A 22713-nucleotide genomic window follows, 5' to 3' on the forward strand; every position below is an offset into this window, starting at 1 on the left:
AGTACTGAGGGAGTGCCGCACTGTCGGGACGGCAGTACTGAGGGAGCGCCGCACTGTCACAGGTGCCATCATTCAGATGATACGTTAAACCAAGGCCCCGTTTGTCACAGGTGGATGTAAAAGATCCCACGGCCATTATTGGAAGAGCTGGGGTTGTTCTCCCCAGTTTCCTGGGGTCAATATTTATCCCTCAACAAACATCACCAAACAAATAACTCGACAATGATCACATTGCTGATTGTAGGACCTTGCAGTGTGCAAATCCTACAATACAACAGTGACCACACTTCGAAAAAGTACTTAATTGGCTGTGAAGCGCTTTGGGACATCCCGAGGTCAGGAAAGGCGCTCACGAAATTTAAGTCCTTTCTCCATCCCTCTTACATTGCTATTGTGCAGAATCTCGCCGTGAACAATGTGCTTATTGGGCACAATGAGGCTCACAGTGAGCGTGACTGAGCCAAGGTTGGAGAGTTCAAATCCTGGCAAGAGAAGTTCAATAAACTCCACAATATCACAGCTTGTTGCAACAGAAAATGCCACGAGCCGTACATACTGGGTACAAGGTGCTCCTGGCTCCTGTGTGTCTCAGTGTCCCCTGTACACGTACTGGACACACAGAGGGTAAAGGAACGATTCACTCCGATCTGGTACTGTATACCCTGTGTGTGTCTCAGTGTCCCCTGTACATGTACAGTACAGAGGGTAAAGGAACGATTCACTCCCGTCTGGCACTGTATACCCCGTGTGTGTCTCAGTGTCCCCTGTACATGTACAGTACACAGGGGGTAAAGGGGAACGACCCACTCCCGTCTGGCACTGTATACCCCGTGTGTGTCTCAGTGTCCCCTGTACATGTACAGTACACAGGGGGTAAAGGGGAACGACCCACTCCCGTCTGGCACTGTATACCCCGTGTGTGTCTCAGTGTCCCCTGTACATGTGCAGTACACAGAGGGTAAAGGGGAACGACCCACTCCCGTCTGGTACTGTACACCCCGTGTGTGTCTCAGTGTCCCCTGTACATGTGCAGTACACAGAGGGTAAAGGAACGATTCACTCCCGTCTGGTACTGTACACCCCGTGTGTGTCTCAGTGTCCCCTGTACACGTACAGTACACAGGGGGTAAAGGGGAACGACCCACTCCCGTCTGGTACTCTACGGCTTGTCTAATATTAACATCTCATCTGAAAGTTGGCACCTCCGACAATTCGGTGCTCCCTCAGTACAGCCCCTCCGACAGTGCGGCACTCCCTCAGTACTGCCCCTCCGACAGTGCGGCGCTCCCTCAGTACAGCCCCTCCGACAGTGCGGCACTCCCTCAGTACTGCCCCTCCGACAGTGCGGCGCTCCCTCAATACTGCCCCTCCGACAGTGCGGCACTCCCTCAGTACTGCCCCTCCGACAGTGCGGCACTCCCTCAGAACAGCCCCTCCGACAGTGTGGCACTCCCTCAGAACAGCCCCTCCGACAGTGTGGCGCTCCCTCAATACTGCCCCTCCGACAGTGCGGCACTCCCTCAGTACTGCCCCTCCGACAGTGCGGCGCTCCCTCAATACTGCCCCTCCGACAGTTCGGAGCTCCCTCAGTACAGCCCCTCCGACAGTGCGGCGCTCCCTCAATACTGCCCCTCCGACAGTGCGGCACTCCCTCAGAACAGCCCCTCCGACAGTGTGGCGCTCCCTCAATACTGCCCCTCCGACAGTGCGGCACTCCCTCAGTACAGCCCCTCCGACAGTGCGGCGCTCCCTCAATACTGCCCCTCCGACAGTGCGGCGCTCCCTCAGTACTGCCCCTCCGACAGTGCGGCACTCCCTCAGTACTGCCCCTCCGACAGTGCGGCACTCCCTCAGTACTGCCCCTCCGACAGTGTGGCACTCCCTCAACACTGCCCCTCCGACAGTGCGGTGCTCCCTCAGTACTGGTAACCAGTGTGTTTTGGACGGGATTATGAGGACTTGAGCGCACGAGCTTCTGACTCATGTTGCCAGAATTTGGAAACATAGAAACATAGACAATAGGTGCAGGAGTCGGCCACTCGGCCCTTCGAGCCTGCACCGCCATTCAATATGATCATGGCTGATCATTCACCTCAGTACCCCATTCCTGCTTTCTCTCCATACCCCTTGATTCCTTTAGCCGTAATAGCCATATCTAACTCCCTTTTGAATACATCTAACGAACTGGCATCAACAACTCCCTGCGGCAGGGAATTCCACAGGTTAACAATTCTCTGAGCGAAGAAGTTTCTCCTCATTTCGGTCCTAAATGGCCTATCCCTTATCCTTAGACTGTGACCCCTGGTTCTGGACTTCCCCAACATTGGGAACATTCTTCCTGCATCTAACCTGTCCAGTCCCGTCAGAATTTTATATGTTTCTATGAGATCTCCTTTCATTCTTCTAAACGCCAGTGAATACAGGCCCAGTTGATCCAGTCTCTCCTCATATGTCAGCCCAGCCATCCCGGGAATCAGTCTGGTGAACCTTCGCTGCATTCCCTCAATAGCAAAAACGTCCTTCCTCAGATTAGGAGACCAAAACTGAACACAATATTCCAGGTGAGACCTCACCAAGGCCCTGTGCAACTGCAGTAAGACCTCCCTGCTCCTATACTCAAATCCCCTAACTCTGAAGGCCAACATACCATTTGCCTTCTTCACCACCTGCTGTACCTGCATGCCAACTTTCAATGACTGATGTACCATGACACCCAGGTCTCTTTGCACCTCCGCTTTTCCTAGTCTGCTGCCATTCAAATAATATTCTGCCTTCATGTTTTTGCCACCAAAGTGGATAACCTCACATTTATCCACATTATACTGCATCTGCCATGCATTTGCCTACTCACCTAACCTGTTTAAGTCACCCTGCAGCCTCTTAGCGTCCTCCTCACAGCTCGCACTGCCACGCAGCTTAGTGCCATCTGCAAACTTGGAGATATTACACTAAATCCCTTCATCTAATCATTGATGTATATTGTAAAGAGCTGGGGTCCCAGCACTGAGCCCTGTGGCACCCCACTAGTCACTGCTCGCCATTCTGAAAAGGACCCGTTTATCCCGACTCTCTGCTCCCTGTCTGCCAACCAGTTCTCTATCCACATCAATACATTACCCCCAATACCATGTGCTTTTATTTTGCACACCAATCTCTTGTCAAAAGCCTTTTGAAAGTACAAACACACCACATCCACTGGTTCTCCCTTGTCCACTCTAGTTACATCCTCAAAAAATTCTTGGAGATTTGTCAAGCATGATTTCCCTTTCATAAATCCTTACTGACTTGGACTGATCCTGTCACTGCTTTCCAAATGCGCTGCTATTTCATCTTTAATAATTGATTCCAACATTTTCCCCACTACTGATGTCAGGCTAACCGGTCTATAATTCCCCGTTTTCTCTCTCCCACCTTTTTTTAAAAAGTGGTGTTACATTAGCTACCCTCCAGTCCATAGGAACTGATCCAGAGTCGATAGACTGCTAGAAAATGATCACCAATGCATCCACTATTTCTAGGGCCACTTTAAGTACTTTGGAATGCAGACTATCAGGCCCCGGGGATTTATCGACCTTCAATCCCATCAATTTCCCTAACACAATTTCCTGACTAATAAGGATTTCCTTCAGTTCCTCCTTCTCGCTAGACCCTCGGTCCCCTAGTATTTCCAGAAGGTTATTTGTGTCTTCCTTCACAAAGACAGAACCAAAGTATTTGTTTAATTGGTCCGCCATTTCTTTGTTCCCCATTATAAATTCACCTGATTCTGACTGCAAAGAACCTACGTTTGTCTTCACTAATCTTTTTCTCTTCATATATTTATAAAAGCTTTTGCAGTCAGATTTTATGTTCCCAGCAAGCTTCCTCTCGTACTCTATTTTCCCCCTCCTAATTAAACCCTTAGTCCTCCTCTGCTGAATTCTAAATTTCTCTCAGTCCTCAGGTTTGCTGCTTTTTCTGGCCAATTTATATGCCTCTTCCTTGGATTTAACACTATCCCTAATTTCCCTTGTTAGCCACGGTTGAGCCACCTTCCCCTTTTTATTTTTACTCCAGACAGGGATGTACAATTGTTGATGTTCATCCATGTGATCTTTAAATGTTTGCCATTGCCTATCCACCGTCAACCCTTTAAGTCTCATTTGCCAGTCCATCTTAGATAATTCACGTCTCATACCATCGAAGTTACCTTTCCTTAAGTTCAGGACCCAAGTTTCTGAATTAACTGTGTCACTCTCCATCTTAATAAAGAATTCTACCAAATTATGGTCACTCTTCCCCAAGGGGCCTCGCACAACTAGATTGCTAATTAGTCCTTTCTCATTACACATCACCCAGTCTAGGATGGCCTGCCCTCTAGTTGGTTCCTCACCATATTGGTCTCGAAAACCATCCCTAATACACTCCAGGAAATCCTCCTCCATCGTATTGCTACCAGTTTGTTTAGCCCAATCTTTCTGTAGATTAAAGTCGCCCCATGATAACTGCTGTACCTTTATTGCACGCATCCCTAATTTCTTGTTTGATGCTGTCCCCAACCTCACTACTACTGTTTGGTGGTCTGTACACAACTCCCACTAGCGTTTTCTGCCCTTTGGTATTCTGCAGCTCTACCCTTACAGATTCCACATCATCCAAACTAATATCCTTCCTCACTATTGCGTTAATTTGCTCTTTAACCAGCAATGCCACCCCACCTCCTTTTCCTTTCTGTCTATCCTTCCTGAATGTTGAATACCCCTGGATGTTGAGTTCCCAGCCTTGGTCACCCTGGAGCCATGTCTCCGTGATGCCAATGACATCATAACCGTTAACTTCTATCGGCGCAATTAATTCATCCACCTTATTCCGAATACTCCTCACATTGAGGCACAGAGCCTTCAGGCTTGTCTTTTTAACACAGTTTGTCCCTTTAGAATTTTGCTATAATGTGACCCTTTTTGATTTTTGCCTTGGGTTTCTCTGCCCTCTACTTTTACTTTTCTTCGTTCTATCTTTTGCTTCTGCCCCCAATTTACTTCCCTCTGTCTCCCTGCATAGGTTCCCATCCCCCTGCCATATTAGTTTAACCCTTCCCCAACAGCACCAGCAAACACTCTGCCTAGGACATTGGTTCCAGTCCTGCCCAGGTGCAGACTGTCCGGTTTGTACTGGTCCCACCTCCCCCAGAACCGGTTCCAATGTCCCAGGAATTTGAATCCCTCCCTTCAAGCCTCGTATTCATCTGAGCTATCCTGCGATTCCTACTCTGACTAGCACGTGGCACTGGTAGCAATCCTGAGATTACTGTCTTGGAGGTCCTACTTTTTAAGGGACAGGGAGACCGAGAACACAAAGTACGAATTAATTTACAAAAGAGACTAAAGTAAAGGGAGTAACAGTGCATGATAAAAAGAGAGCGAGAGACAGAGAGCGAGAGACAGAGAGCGAGAGACAGAGAGCGAGAGACAGAGAGCGAGAGACAGAGCGCGAGAGAGAGAGCGCGAGAGAGAGAGCGCGAGAGAGAGAGCGCGAGAGAGAGAGCGCGAGAGAGAGAGCGCGAGAGAGAGAGCGCGAGAGAGAGAGCGCGAGAGAGAGAGCGCGAGAGAGAGAGCGCGAGAGAGAGAGCGCGAGAGAGAGAGCGCGAGAGAGAGAGCGCGAGAGAGAGAGCGCGAGAGAGAGAGCGCGAGAGAGAGAGCGCGAGAGAGAGAGCGCGAGAGAGAGAGCGCGAGAGAGAGAGCGCGAGAGAGAGAGCGCGAGAGAGAGAGCGCGAGTGGGAGAGCGCGAGAGAGAGAGCGCGAGAGAGAGAGCGCGAGAGAGAGAGCGCGAGAGAGAGAGCGCGAGAGAGAGAGCGCGAGAGAGAGAGCGCGAGAGAGAGAGCGCGAGAGAGAGAGCGCGAGAGAGCGAGCGCGAGAGAGAGACAGACAGAGCGCGAGAGAGAGAGACAGACAGAGCGCGAGAGAGAGAGACAGACAGAGCGCGAGAGAGAGAGACAGACAGAGCGCGAGAGAGAGAGACAGACAGAGCGCGAGAGAGAGAGACAGACAGAGCGCGAGAGAGAGAGACAGACAGAGCGCGAGAGAGAGAGACAGACAGAGCGCGAGAGAGAGAGACAGACAGAGCGCGAGAGAGAGAGACAGACAGAGCGCGAGAGAGAGAGACAGACAGAGCGCGAGAGAGAGAGACAGACAGAGCGCGAGAGAGAGAGACAGACAGAGCGCGAGAGAGAGAGACAGACAGAGCGCGAGAGAGAGAGAGACAGACAGAGCGCGAGAGAGAGAGAGACAGACAGAGCGCGAGAGAGAGAGAGACAGACAGAGCGCGAGAGAGAGAGACAGACAGAGCGCGAGAGAGAGAGACAGACAGAGCGCGAGAGAGAGAGACAGACAGAGCGCGAGAGAGAGAGACAGACAGAGCGCGAGAGAGAGAGACAGACAGAGCGCGAGAGAGAGAGACAGACAGAGCGCGAGAGAGAGAGACAGACAGAGCGCGAGAGAGAGAGACAGACAGAGCGCGAGAGAGAGAGACAGACAGAGCGCGAGAGAGAGAGACAGACAGAGCGCGAGAGAGAGAGACAGACAGAGCGCGAGAGAGAGAGACAGACAGAGCGCGAGAGAGAGAGACAGACAGAGCGCGAGAGAGAGAGACAGACAGAGCGCGAGAGAGACAGACAGAGCGCGAGAGAGAGAGACAGACAGAGCGCGAGAGAGAGAGACAGACAGAGCGCGAGAGAGAGAGACAGACAGAGCGCGAGAGAGAGAGACAGACAGAGCGCGAGAGAGAGAGACAGACAGAGCGCGAGAGAGAGAGACAGACAGAGCGCGAGAGAGAGAGACAGACAGAGCGCGAGAGAGAGAGACAGACAGAGCGCGAGAGAGAGAGACAGACAGAGCGCGAGAGAGAGAGACAGACAGAGCGCGAGAGAGAGAGACAGACAGAGCGCGAGAGAGAGAGACAGACAGAGCGCGAGAGAGAGAGACAGACAGAGCGCGAGAGAGAGAGACAGACAGAGCGCGAGAGAGAGAGACAGACAGAGCGCGAGAGAGAGAGGCAGACAGAGCGCGAGAGAGAGAGACAGACAGAGCGCGAGAGAGAGAGAGACAGACAGAGCGCGAGAGAGACAGACAGACAGAGCGCGAGAGAGACAGACAGAGCGCGAGAGAGACAGACAGAGCGCGAGAGAGAGAGACAGACAGAGCGCGAGAGAGAGAGACAGACAGAGCGCGAGAGAGAGAGACAGACAGAGCGCGAGAGAGAGAGACAGACAGAGCGCGAGAGAGAGAGACAGACAGAGCGCGAGAGAGAGAGACAGACAGAGCACGAGAGAGAGAGACAGACAGAGCGCGAGAGAGAGAGACAGACAGAGCGCGAGAGAGAGAGACAGACAGAGCGCGAGAGAGACAGACAGAGCGCGAGAGAGAGAGACAGACAGAGCGCGAGAGAGAGAGAGACAGACAGAGCGCGAGAGAGAGAGACAGACAGAGCGCGAGAGAGAGACAGACAGAGCGCGAGAGAGAGAGACAGACAGAGCGCGAGAGAGAGAGACAGACAGAGCGCGAGAGAGCGAGACAGACAGAGCGCGAGAGAGCGAGACAGACAGAGCGCGAGAGAGAGAGACAGACAGAGTGCGAGAGAGAGACAGACAGACAGAGCGCGAGAGAGACAGACAGACAGAGCGCGAGAGAGACAGACAGACAGAGCGCGAGAGAGACAGACAGACAGAGCGCGAGAGAGACAGACAGACAGAGCGCGAGAGAGACAGACAGACAGAGCGCGAGAGAGACAGACAGACAGAGCGCGAGAGAGAGACAGACAGAGCGCGAGAGAGAGACAGACAGAGAGAGAGACAGACAGAGTGCGAGAGACAGAGCGCGCGAGAGAGAGAGAGACAGAGCGCGAGAGAGAGACAGAGCGCGAGAGAGAGACAGACAGAGAGACAGACAGAGCGCGAGAGAGAGAGACAGACAGAGCGAGAGAGAGAGACAGACAGAGCGCGAGAGAGAGAGACAGACAGAGCGCGAGAGAGACAGAGAGAGAGAGAGAGCAGAGCGCGAGAGAGACAGAGCGCGAGAGAGAGAGACAGACAGAGAGACAGACAGAGCGCGAGAGAGAGAGAGAGACAGACAGAGAGACAGACAGAGCGCGAGAGAGAGAGAGACAGACAGAGAGACAGACAGAGCGCGAGAGAGACAGACAGAGCGCGAGAGAGAGAGACAGACAGAGAGACAGACAGAGCGCGAGAGAGAGAGAGAGACAGACAGAGAGACAGACAGAGCGCGAGAGAGAGAGAGACAGACAGAGAGACAGACAGAGCGCGAGAGAGAGAGAGACAGACAGAGAGACAGACAGAGCGCGAGAGAGAGAGAGAGACAGACAGAGAGACAGACAGAGCGCGAGAGAGAGAGAGACAGACAGAGAGACAGACAGAGCGCGAGAGAGACAGACAGAGCGCGAGAGAGAGAGACAGACAGAGAGACAGACAGAGCGCGAGAGAGAGAGAGAGACAGACAGAGAGACAGACAGAGCGCGAGAGAGACAGACAGAGCGCGAGAGAGAGAGACAGACAGAGAGACAGACAGAGCGCGAGAGAGAGAGACAGACAGAGAGACAGACAGAGCGCGAGAGAGACAGACAGAGCGCGAGAGAGACAGAGAGAGAGAGAGACAGACAGAGCGCGAGAGAGAGAGAGAGCGCGAGACAGAGAGAGAGAGAGCAGAGCGCGAGAGAGACAGAGAGAGAGAGAGAGAGAGAGCGCGAGAGAGACAGAGAGAGAGAGAGACAGACAGAGCGCGAGAGAGAGAGACAGAGCGCGAGAGAGAGAGACAGACAGAGCGCGAGAGAGAGAGACAGACAGAGCGCGAGAGAGAGAGAGAGACAGACAGAGAGACAGACAGAGCGCGAGAGAGAGAGACAGACAGAGAGACAGACAGAGCGCGAGAGAGAGAGACAGAGCGCGAGAGAGAGAGAGACAGAGCGCGAGAGAGAGAGACAGACAGAGAGACAGACAGAGCGCGAGAGAGAGAGAGACAGAGAGAGAGAGAGAGAGGGCGAGAGAGAGAGAGAGAGACAGAGAGAGAGAGGGCGAGAGAGAGAGAGAGAGAGACAGAGCGCGAGAGAGACAGAGTGCGAGAGAGAGAGAGACAGAGAGAGACAGAGCGCGAGAGAGAGAGACAGACACAGAGAGAGAGAGACAGAGTGAGAGAGGGGGGCAGAGATAGAGAGAGAGAGAGTGAGAGATACACACAGGGAGGGAGAGAGAGAGAGAGAGACACACACACACACAGGGAGAGGGAGAGACAGAGAGAGAGTGAGGGAGGGAGACAGAGAAATACAGAGAGAGACACACACACAGCCCTCCCTGTGCTCACAGTCCCCAGGGACCGCTCCCTCCCTGTGCTCACAGTCCCCAGGGACCGCACCCTCCCTGTGCTCACAGTCCCCAGTCCCCAGGGACCGCTCCCTCCCTGTGCTCACAGTCCCCAGGGACCGCACCCTCCCTGTGCTCACAGTCCCCAGGGACCGCACCCTCCCTGTGCTCACAGTCCCCAGTCCCCAGGGACCACTCCCTCCCTGTGCTCACAGTCCCCAGGGACCGCTCCCTACCTGTGCTCACAGTCCCCAGGGACCGCACCCTCCCTGTGCTCACAGTCCCCAGGGACCGCTCCCTCCCTGTGCTCACAGTCCCCAGGGACCGCTCCCTCCCTGTGCTCACAGTCCCCAGTCCCCAGGGACCGCTCCCTACCTGTGCTCACAGTCCCCAGGGACCGCACCCTACCTGTGCTCACTGACTCCAGCTCCCTGTCCAGATGCAGGTCGAAGACACGAATCTCCGCCACGTCCTCTCCTCGCTCGGCCAGCATCTGTACCAGATGTTTCCCCAGGAAGCCGCACCCCCCAGTCACCAGGTACACCTGTCCCGGGACCCCCGACATCCCAGACCCTCACTCACACCCTGACAGCACACGCAGCTGCCGGAAGAGAGAGGGAGAGCAGGGCTGAGCTGGAGGCAGCAACCACACCTCGGACTGAGCTCCTCCTCCAGAGAGAGAGAGAGAGAGAGGGAGAGGGAGGGGGAGATAGAGTGAGTGAGAGAGAGAGAGAGAGAGAGAGAGAGAAAAGGGGGGAGAGAGAAAATGGGGAAGAGGAGGAGGGAGGGAGAGAGAGAAGGGGGGAGAGAGAAAAGGGGGAAGAGGAGGAGAGAGAGAAGGGGGGAGAGGAAGAGGAGGAGGGAGGGAGAGAGAGAAGGGGGAAGAGGAGGAGGGAGGGAGAGAGAGAAGAGGGGAGAGAGAAAATGGGGAAGAGGAGGAGGGAGGGAGAGAGAGAAGGGGGGAGAGAGAAAAGGGGGAAGAGGAGGAGAGAGAGAAGGGGGGAGAGAGAAAAGGGGGAAGAGGAGGAGGGAGGGAGAGAGAGAAGGGGGAAGAGGAGGAGGGAGGGAGAGAGAGAAGAGGGGAGAGAGAAAAGGGGGAAGAGGAGGAGGGAGGGAGAGAGAGAAGGGGGGAGAGAGAAAAGGGGGAAGAGGGGGAGAGTGATGGGGGAGAGAGGAGAGGGATGGGGGAAGAGGGGGAGAGTGATGGGGGAGAGAGGAGAGGGATGGGGGGAGAGAGGAGAGGGATGAGGAGAGGGATGGGGGAGGAGAGGGATGGGGGAGGAGAGGGATGGGGGAGTGGGGGAGGAGAGGGATGGGGGAGTGGGGGGGAGAGAGAGAGAGAGGGAGGGGGGGGAGGAGAGAGAGGTGGGGGGGAGAGAGAGAGAGGTGGGGGGGGAGAGAGAGAGAGAGAGAGGTGGGGGGGGAGAGAGAGAGAGAGAGGGGGGGAGGAGAGGGAGGGAGGAGAGAGGGGGAGGGGGAGAGAGGGGGAGGGGGGGAGAGGGAGGAGAGAGAGGGAGGGAGGGGGATGGGGGGGGAGGAGAGAGAGAGGGGGGGGGAGAGAGAGGGAGGAGAGAGAGGGAGGGAGGGGGATGGGGGGGGAGGAGAGAGAGAGGGGGGGGGAAGAGAGAGGGGGGGAGGGAGAGGGAGAAGAGGGAGGGAGAGAGAGAGGGGGGAGAGGGAGGGAGAAGAGGGAGGGAGAGAGAGAGGGGGGAGAGGGAGGGAGAGAGAGAGGGGGGAGAGAGAGGGAGGGAGGGAGAGAGAGAGGAGGGAGAGAGAGAGGGGGGAGAGAGGGGGAGAGAGAGGGAGGGAGAGAGAGAGAGGGGGGGAGAGAGAGAGGAGGGAGGGGGGGGAGAGAGAGAGGAGGGAGGGGGGGAGAGAGAGAGGAGGGAGGGGGGGAGAGATGGGGGGGAAGGGAGAGAGGGAGAGAGGGAGGGGGGGAGAGATGGGGGGGAAGGGGGGAGAGAGAGAGAGGGAGAGGGAGGGAGAGAGGGAGAGGGGGGGAGAGAGAGAGGGGGGTGAGAGGGAGGGAGGGGGGGGAGAGATGGGGTGGAAGGGGAGAGAGGGGGGGGTGAGAGAGGGGGTGTGAGAGAGAGGGAGGGGGAGAGAGAGGGAGGGGGAGAGATGGGGGGGAAGGGGGGAGAGAGAGAGAGGGAGAGGGAGGGAGAGAGGGAGAGGGGGGAGAGAGAGAGGGGGGTGAGAGGGAGGGAGGGGGGGGAGAGATGGGGTGGAAGGGGAGAGAGGGGGAAGGGGAGAGAGGGGGGGGTGAGAGAGGGGGTGTGAGAGAGAGGGAGGGGGAGAGAGAGGGAGGGGGAGAGAGAGGGAGGGAGGAGGGAGAGAGAAGGAGGTGGAGAGAGGGTGAGGGAGGGAGGGAGGGAGAGGAAGGGAGGGAGCGGGAGAGAGGAGGGGGGGAGAGAGAGGGGAGAGAGAGGGTGGGAGGAGGGAGAGAGGGAGAGGGAGGGGGGGAGAGAGGGAGAGGGAGGGGGGAGAGAGAGGGAGAGGGAGGGGGGAGAGAGAGGGAGAGGGGGGGGAGAGAGAGAGGGAGGGGGGGGAGAGAGAGAGAGAGAGAGAGAGAAGGAGGGGGGGAGAGAGAGAGGGAGGGAGAAGGGGGTGAGAGGGAGGGAGGGAGGGAGAGGGAGGGAGGGAGGGAGAGGGGGGTGAGAGGGAGGGAGAAGGAGGGAGGGGGGGTGAGAGGGAGGGAGGGAGGGAGAGGGGGGTGAGAGGGAGGGAGGGAGGGGGGGAGAGGGAGGGGAGGGGGGGAGAGAGAGAGAGGGAGGGGAGGGGGGGAGAGAGAGGGAGGGGAGGGGGGGAGAGAGAGAGAGGGAGGGAGAGGGGGGAGAGAGAGAGGGGGGGAGAGGAGAGAGAGAGGGGGAGAGAGAGGGAGGGGGAGGGGGAGAGAGAGGGAGGGGGAGGGGGAGAGAGAGGGGGGAGAGAGAAGGAGGGGGAGAGAGAGTGAGTGAGGGAGGGAGAGAGGGAGGGAGGGGGGGGATTGAGAGGGAGGAGGGGGGGGAGAGAGAAGGAGGGGGAGAGAGAGTGAGGGAGAGAGGGAGGGAGGGGGGGCGGATTGAGAGGAAGGGAGGGAGCGGGAGAGAGAGGGAGGGAGCGGGAGAGAGAGGGAGGGAGGAGAGAGGGAGGGGGAGAGGGAGGGGGAGAGGGAGGGGGAGAGAGAGGGGGGAGAGAGAAGGAGGGGGAGAGAGAGTGAGTGAGGGAGGGTGAGAGGGAGGGAGGGGGGGATTGAGAGGGAGAGGGAGGGGGGGAGAGAGAAGGAGGGGGAGAGAGAGTGAGGGAGAGAGGGAGGGAGGGGGGGCGGATTGAGAGGAAGGGAGGGAGCGGGAGAGAGAGGGAGGGAGCGGGAGAGAGAGGGAGGGAGGAGAGAGAGAGAGGGAGGGAGGGGGGAGAGAGAGGAGGGGGGGAGAGAGAGGGAGGGAGAGAGAGACAACTATAGAGGGAAAGAGGGGGAGGGAGAGAGAGAGGGGGAGAGGGAGGTTGGGAGAGAGAGAGAGCAGGGCTGAGCTGGAGGCAGCCAACCAGACCTCGGACTGAGCTCCTTCTCCAGAGAGAGAGAGAGAGAAGGAGAGAGGGAGATAGAGAGAAAGAAAGGGAGGGAGAGAGAGAGAGGGGGGGGAGAGGGGTCGAGGGAGGGAGGGGGGTCGAGAGAGGGAGGGGAGGAGAGAGAGAGGGTGGGAGAGAGGGAGGGGAGAGAGAGGGAGGGGGAGGGAGAGAGAGAGAGAGAGAAAAAGATAGAGGTGTCATGTATCTCACATTACTGTATATAACTGTATCTTACCATGCTATACATGACTGTAACTGGATATGACCTGTAACAATAAGCATTACCTTACCACCAGGGGTGCACTTGCAGGAGACACTCCATACCTGTCCCACTGAGGTATATAAAAGGAGGTCTCAGGCAAGTACAGCACTGGAGAGCTGGAATTAAAGGTGCAGGTCCTGAGTGACCTTGACTTAGAAACAGAGAAACATAGAAAATAGGTGCAGGAGTAGGCCATTCGGCCCTTCGAGCCTGCACTGCCATTCAATGAGTTCATGGCTGAACATGCAACTTCAGTACCCCATTCCTGCTTTCTCGCCATACCCCTTGATCCCCCTAGTAGTAAGGACTTCATCTAACTCCTTTTTGACTTCAGCATGTGTCTCGTGTAAGTCAGTACATTAGAGTCAGGACTTAACAAGAGGGAGAGAGGGGGCTAGAGAGGGAGAGAGAGGGGAGAAGGAGGGTGGGAGAGAGAGAGAACAGGGCTGAGCTGGACGCAGAAACCAGATCTCGGACTGAGCTCCTCCTCCAGAGAGAGGGAGGGAGGGGGAGATAGAGAGACAGAAAGAGATCGAGAGAGTAAGATAGAGAGAGAGAGGGAGAGAGAGAGAGACAGAGAGAGAAATATATATAGAGAGGGGGGAGAGAGAGAGAGATGGAGAGATAGAGAGAAAGATAGAGAGACAGAGAAAGGGAGAGAGAGCGGGAGGGACAGAGAGAGAGAGAGAGAGAGAGAGAGTGAAACACAGAGACAGACAGAGAGAATGAGAAAGAGGGAGAGACAGAGAGAGAGGCACACACACACACAGAGAGAAGGAGTGACATAGAGAGAGAGAGAGGGGAGGAGAGAGAGAAACAGAGAGAGATACAGATACAGAGAGAGTGATACAGAGATACAGAAAGACAGACAGACAGAGAGAGAGAGTGATGCACAGAGAGAGATACACAGAGACAAATAGAGAGCAAGGGAGACAGAAGAGAGAGATACAGGGAGAGAGAAAGAGAGAGAGACAGAAAGGGAGAGATGGAGAGAGAGCGGGAGAGAGAGAGACAGAAAGAGAGATAGAGAGAGACACGAGACAGAGAGAGAGTGATTCAGAGATACAGAGAGAGAGAGATACAGAGAGGGACAGAGAGATATAGAGAGAGATACATAGAGCAAGAGAGTGAGATTGTGAGAGAAATGAGTGAGACAAAGAGAGCGAGAGTCAGAGGTACTAGGACAGAGAGAGAGAGAGAAAGAGAGAAAGAGAGATGGAGACAGAGAAAGCGATAGAGAGAGAGATGTAGAGAGAGCCAGAGAGAGAGGGAGAAAAAGAGTGAGACAGAGGGAGAGAGAACTGAGAGAGAGACAGAAAGAGAGGGAAAGGGGGAGAGCGAGAGAGAGAGGGAGACAGAGAGAGAAAGAGAGATGGAGACAGAGAAAGCAATTGACAGAGAGCGAGACGCAGAGAGAGAGTGAGACAGAGGGAGAGAGAACAGAGAGAGAGAGACAGACAGACAGAGAGAGACAGAGAGAATGTATCAGAGAGAGAGAGAGACAGAAAGAGACAGACAGAGAGAGAGAGAGAGAGAGAGACAGAGAGCGAGAGAGAACTGAGAGAGACAGACAGAGAGAATGTATCACAGAGAGAGAGAGGGAGAGAGAGATAGAAAGAGACAGACAGACAGAGAGAGAGAGGGGGAGAGCGACAGAAAGAGAGAGAGAGAGGGAGACAAAGAGAGACAGAAAGAGGGAAAGGGGAGAGCGAGAGAGAGAGAGACAGTGAGAGAGAGAGGCAGAGAGCAGGAGAGAGACAGATAGGGTGGGAGACAGAGAGAGAAAGAGAGATGGAGACAGAGAGAGTGCTTGACACAGAGGGAGAGAGAACTGAGAGAGAGAGAGCAAGAGAGAGAGGCAGACAGTGAGACAGAGAGAAGAGAGAACAAGAGTCACAGAGACAGAAAGAGAGACAGACAGAAACAGAGAGAGAGAGACAGAGACAGAGAGAGGGAGAGGGAGCGAGACAGACCGAGAGAGAGAGACAGAGAGAATGTATCAGAGAGTGAGACAGAAAGAGAGAGAGTGACATAGAGAGAGAGGGAGAGAAAGAGACAGAGAGAGAGACAGAGAGAGAATGTATCAGAGAGAGAGAGAGACAGAAGGAGAGGGAGAGAGACAGAGATGCAGAGAGAGACAGAGACAGATAGAGGGACAGAGAGAGTGAGACAGAGAGAACGAGAGTCACAAAGACAGAGACAGAAAGAGAGACAGAGAGAAACAGAGAGAGAGATTGAGGGAGACAGAGACATAGAGAGAGAGACAGAAAGATAGAGAGAGAGTGAGACCGACAGTGAGAGAGACAGAGGGTGTGATTTATTCTTTACTACATCACAAACACTACCACAAGATGGCTCCACAGGAACTTTTCAGGTGACCTTGTCACATGACGCTTTTATTGTATGTTTCGCAACCGGTAATTTCGCTCGTCGTGTGATGAATAGTTGCCCGCGACGGTCTTGAGTTAAATACCAAATTACACACTAGACAAATGACAGCATCATTAATGTTCATTTAATACAGGAAAAGTACAAGACTCACGACTTATACTCTATAATTCTCAGATATAGAAACAGTACAAGATTCACCACTTATACTCCATAATTATCCGATACAGAAACAGTACAAGACTCACCACTTATACTCTATAATTCTCAGATACAGAAACAGTACAAGACTCATCTCTAATACTCTATAATTCTCTGATACAGAAACAGTACAAGACTCACCACTTATACTCTATAATTCTCAGATACAGAAACAGTACAAGACTCATCTCTAATACTCTATAATTCTCTGATACAGAAACAGTACAAGACTCACCACTTATACTCTATAATTCTCCGATACAGAAACAGTACGAGACTCATCTCTTATACTCTATAATTCTCACTACAGAAACAGTACAAGATTCACCACTTATACTCTATAATTCTCAGATACAGAAACAGTTCAAGACACATCACATATACTCTATAATTCTCCGACACAGAAACAGTACAAGACTCACCACTTATACTCTATAATTCTCCGATACAGAAACAGTACAAGACTCACCACTTATACTCTATAATTCTCCGACACAGAAATAGTACAAGACTCACCACATATACTCTATAATTCTCCGATACAGACACAGTACAAGACTCACCACTTACACTCTATAATTCTCCAATACAGAAACAGTACAAGACTCACCTCTTTTACTCTATAATTCTCCGATACATAAACAGTACAAGACTCACCACTTATACTCTATAATTCTCAGATACAGAAACAGTACGAGACTCACCTCTTATACTCTATAATTCTCCGTTACAGAAACAGTACAAGACTCACCTCTTACACTCTATAATTCTCCAATACAGAATCAGTACAAGACTCACCACTTATATTCTATAATTCTCAGATACAGAAACAGTACAAGACTCACCACTTATATTCTATAATTCTCAGATACAGAAACAGTACAAGACTCACCACATATACTCTACAATTCTCCGATACAGAAACAGTACAAGACTCACCACTTATACTCTATAATTCTCCGTTACAGAATCAGTACAAGACTCACCTCTTATACTCTATAATTCTCCAATACAGAATCAGTACAAGACTCATCACTTATATTCTATAATTCTCCGATATAGAAACAGTACAAGACTCACCTCTTATACTCTATAATTCTCAGATACAGAAACAGTACAAGACTCACCTCTTATACTCTATAATTCTCCGATACAGAAACAGGACAAGACTCACCACTTATACTCTACAATTCTCCGATACAGAAACAGTACAAGACTCACCACTTATACTCTACAATTCTCCGATACAGAAACAGTACGAGACTCACCTCTTATACTCTATAATTCTCAGATACAGAAACAGTACAAGACTCACCACTTATACTCTATAATTCTCCGATACAGAAACAGGACAAGACTCACCTCTTATACTCTATAATTCTCAGATACAGAAACAGTACAAGACTCACCACTTATACTCTATAATTCTCAGATACAGAAACAGTACAAGACTCACCACTTATACTCTATAATTCTCAGATACAGAAACAGTACAAGACTCACCTCTTATACTCTATAATTCTCTAATACAGAATCAGTACAAGACTCACCGCTTATAGTCTATAATTCTCTGATACAGATACAGTACGAGACTCACCTCTTATACTCTATAATTCTCCGTTACAGAAACAGTACAAGACTCACCTCTTACACTCTATAATTCTCCGATACAGAAACAGCACAAGACTCATCTCTTATACTCTATAATTCTCCGATACAGAAACAGCACAAGACTCATCTCTTATACTCTATAATTCTCAGATACAGAAACAGTACAAGACTCACCACTTATACTCGATAATTCTCCAATACAGAAACAGTACAAGACTCACCTCTTATACTCTATAATTCTCTGATACACAAACAGTACAACACTCACCTCTTATACTCTATAATTCTCAGATACAGAAACAGTACAAGACTCACCTCTTATACTCTATAATTCTCTGATACATAAACAGTACAACACTCACCTCTTATACTCTATAATTCTCTGATACAGAATCAGTACAAGACTCACCACTTATATTCTATAATTCTCCGATACATAAACAGTACAAGACTCACCACTTATACTCTATAATTCTCAGATACAGAAACAGTACAAGACTCACCTCTTATAATCTATAATTCTCAGATACAGAAACAGTACAAGATTCACCTCTTATACTCTATAATTCTCAGATGCTGAAACAGTACAAGACTCACCTCTTATAATCTATAATTCTCAGATACAGAAACAGGACAAGACTCACCACTTATACTCTATAATTCTCAGATGCTGAAACAGTACAAGACTCACCTCTTATAATCTATAATTCTCAGATACAGAAACAGTACAAGACTCACCACTTACACTCTATAATTCTCAGATACAGAAACAGGACAAGACTCACCACTTATACTCGATAATTATCAGATGCAGAAACAGTACAAGACTCACCTCTTATAATCTATAATTCTCAGATACAGAAACAGTACAAGACTCACCACTTATACTCTATAATTCTCAGATACAGAAACAGGACAAGACTCACCACTTATACTCTATAATTCTCCGATACAGAAACAGTACAAGATTCACCACTTATACTCTATAATTCTCCGATACAGAAACAGTACAAGACTCACCACTTATAGTCGATAATTCTCCAACACAGAAACAGTACAAGACTCATCTCTAATACCATATAATTCTCTGATACAGAATCAGTACAAGACTCACCACTTATATTCTATAATTCTCCGATACATAAACAGTACAAGACTCACCTCTTATACTCTATAATTCTCAGATACAGAAACAGTACAAGACTCACCACTCATACTCTATAATTCTCAGATACAGAAACAGGACAAGACTCACCACTTATACTCTATAATTCTCAGATACAGAAACAGGACAAGACTCACCACTTATACTCTATAATTCTCAGATACAGAAACAGGACAAGACTCACCACTCATACTCTATAATTCTCAGATACAGAAACAGGACAAGACTCACCACTCATACTCTATAATTCTCAGATACAGAAACAGGACAAGACTCACCACTTATACTCTATAATTCTACAATACAGAAACAGTACAAGACTCACCACTTATACTCTATAATTCTCAGATACAGAAACAGGACAAGACTCACCTCTTATACTCTATAATTCTCAGATACAGAAACAGGACAAGACTCACCACTTATACTCTATAATTCTCCGATACAGAATCAGCACAAGACTCACCACTTATAATCTATAATTCTCCGATACAGAAACAGTACAAGACTCACCACTTATACTCTATAATTCTCCAATACAGAATCAGTACAAGACTCACCACTTATAATCTATAATTCTCAGATACAGAACCAGTACAAGACTTACCACTTATACTCTATAATTCTCAGATACAGAAACAGTACAAGACTCACCACTTATACTCTATAATTCTCAGAAACAGAAACAGAACAAGACTCACCTCTTATACTCTATAATTCTCAGATACAGAAACAGTACAAGACTCACCACATATACTCTATAATTCTCCAACACAGAAACAGTACAAGACTCACCACATATACTCTATAATTCTCCGATACAGAAAAAGTACAAGACTCACCACTTATACTCTATAATTCTCCGTTACAGAAACAGTACAAGACTCACGTCTTATACTCTATAATTCTCCAATACAGAATCAGTACAAGACTCACCACTTATATTCTATAATTCTCTGATACAGAAACAGTACAAGACTCACCACTTATACTCTATAATTCTCAGATACAGAAACAGAACAAGACTCACCTCTTATACTCTATAATTCTCAGATACAGAAACAGTACAAGACTCACCACATATACTCTATAATTCTCCAACACAGAAACAGTACAAGACTCACCACATATACTCTATAATTCTCCGATACAGAAAAAGTACAAGACTCACCACTTATACTCTATAATTCTCCAATACAGAATCAGTACAAGACTCACCACTTATAATCTATAATTCTCAGATACAGAAACAGGACAAGACTCACCTCTTATACTCTATAATTCTCCAATACAGAATCAGTACAAGACTCACCACTTATATTCTATAATTCTCTGATACAGAAACAGTACAAGACTCACCACTTATATTCTATAATTCTCAGATACAGAAACAGTACAAGACTCACCTCTTATACTCTATAATTCTCTGATACACAAACAGTACAAGACTCACCTCTTATACTCTATAATTCTCAGATACAGAAACAGTACAAGACTTACCTCTTATAATCTATAATTCTCAGATACAGAAACAGTACAAGACTCACCTCTTATACTCTATAATTCTCTGATACATAAACAGTACAACACTCACCTCTTATACTCTATAATTCTCTGATACAGAATCAGTACAAGACTCACCACTTATATTCCATAATTCTCCGATACATAAACAGTACAACACTCACCTCTTATACTCTATAATTCTCAGATACAGAAACAGTACAAGACTAACCTCTTATAATCTATAATTCTCAGATACAGAAACAGTACAAGACTCACCACTTATACTCTATAATTCTCCATTACAGAAACAGTACAAGATTCACCTCTTATACTCTATAATTCTCAGATACAGAAACAGTACAAGACTCACCACTTATACTCGATAATTATACAATACAGAAACAGTACAAGACTCACCTCTTATACTCTATAATTCTCAGATACAGTAACAGTACAAGACTCACCACTTATACTCTATAATTCTCCGATATAGAAACAGAACAAGACTCACCTCTTATAATCTATAATTCTCAGATACAGAAACAGTACAAGACTCACCTCTTATACTCTATAATTCTCTGATACATAAACAGTACAACACTCACCTCTTATACTCTATAATTCTCTGATACAGAATCAGTACAAGACTCACCACTTATATTCTATAATTCTCCGATACATAAACAGTACAACACTCACCTCTTATACTCTATAATTCTCAGATACAGAAACAGTACAAGACTCACCTCTTATAATCTATAATTCTCCGATACAGAAACAGTACAAGACTCACCTCTTATACTCTATAATTCTCCGATACAGAAACAGTACAAGACTCACCTCTTATAATCTATAATTCTCCGATACAGAAACAGTACAAGACTCACCTCTTATACTCTATAATTCTCAGATACAGAAACAGTACAAGACTCACCTCTTATAATCTATAATTCTCCGATACAGAAACAGTACAAGATTCACCACTTATACTCTATAATTCTCCAATACAGAAACAGTACAAGACTCATCTCTAATACCATATAATTCTCTGATACAGAATCAGTACAAGACTCACCACTTATATTTTATAATTCTCCGATACATAAACAGTACAAGACTCACCACTGATACTCTATAATTCTCAGATGCTGAAACAGTACAAGACTCACCTCTTATAATCTATAATTCTCAGATACAGAAACAGGACAAGACTCACCACTTATACTCTATAATTATCAGATGCAGAAACAGTACAAGACTCACCTCTTATAATCTATAATTCTCAGATACAGAAACAGTACAAGACTCACCACTTATACTCTATAATTCTCAGATACAGAAACAGGACAAGACTCAGCACTTATACTCTATAATTCTCCGATACAGAAACAGTACAAGATTCACCACTTATACTCTATAATTCTCCGATACAGAAACAGTACAAGACTCACCACTTATACTCGATAATTCTCCAACACAGAAACAGTACAAGACTCATCTCTAATACCATATAATTCTCTGATACAGAATCAGTACAAGATTCACCACTTATATTCTATAATTCTCCGATTCATAAACAGTACAAGACTCACCTCTTATACTCTATAATTCTCAGATACAGAAACAGTACAAGACTCACCTCTTATACTCTATAATTCTCAGATACAGAAACAGGACAAGACTCACCTCTTATACTCTATAATTCTCAGATACAGAAACAGGACAAGACTCACCTCTTATACTCTATAATTCTCAGATACAGAAACAGGACAAGACTCACCACTTATACTCTATAATTCTCCGATACAGAATCAGCACAAGACTCACCACTTATAATCTATAATTCTCCGATACAGAAACAGTACAAGACTCACCACTTATACTCTATAATTCTCAGATACAGAAACAGTACAAGACTCACCACATATACTCTATAATTCTCCGATACAGAAACAGTACAAGACTCACCACTTATACTCTATAATTCTCCAATACAGAATCAGTACAAGACTCACCACTTATATTCTATAATTCTCTGATACAGAAACAGTACAAGACTCACCACTTATACTCTATAATTCTCCGATATAGAAACAGTACAAGACTCACCTCTTATACTCTATAATTCTCAGATACAGTAACAGTACAAGACTCACCACTTATACTCTATAATTCTCCGATATAGAAACAGTACAAGACTCACCTCTTATACTCTATAATTCTCAGATACAGAAACAGTGCAAGACTCACCACTTATACTCTATAATTCTCCAATACAGAAACAGTACAAGACTCACCTCTTATACTCTATAATTCTCTGATACACAAACAGTACAAGACTCACCTCTTATACTCTATAATTCTCAGATACAGAAACAGTACAAGACTCACCTCTTATACTCTATAATTCTCTGATACATAAACAGTACAACACTCACCACTTATACTCTATAATTCTCTGATACAGAATCAGTACAAGACTCACCACTTATATTCTATAATTCTCCGATACATAAACAGTACAACACTCACCTCTTATACTCTATAATTCTCAGATACAGAAACAGTACAAGACTCACCTCTTATAATCTATAATTCTCAGATACAGAAACAGTACAAGACTCACCACTTATACTCTATAATTCTCCATTACAGAAACAGTACAAGATTCACCACTTATACTCT

The 22713-nt window shown here is 48.7% G+C and overlaps 1 protein-coding gene across 1 annotated transcript in view; it reads right to left on the minus strand.

Annotated features, from left to right (window-relative positions):
• The window catches only part of LOC139242056 (3 beta-hydroxysteroid dehydrogenase type 7-like), a 69760-nt gene extending 59849 nt beyond the window's left edge, over window positions 1-9911 (minus strand). The window contains exon 1 of the mRNA XM_070870201.1: window positions 9755-9911. Within this exon, the coding sequence (XP_070726302.1) occupies window positions 9755-9911 (157 nt within the window). The remainder of the gene's footprint in view (window positions 1-9754) is intronic.
• Between the last annotated feature and the right edge of the window lie 12802 nt (window positions 9912-22713).

This window comes from Pristiophorus japonicus, unplaced genomic scaffold (assembly GCF_044704955.1).
Source record: "Pristiophorus japonicus isolate sPriJap1 unplaced genomic scaffold, sPriJap1.hap1 HAP1_SCAFFOLD_118, whole genome shotgun sequence".
Classification (NCBI taxonomy): Eukaryota; Metazoa; Chordata; class Chondrichthyes; family Pristiophoridae; genus Pristiophorus; species Pristiophorus japonicus.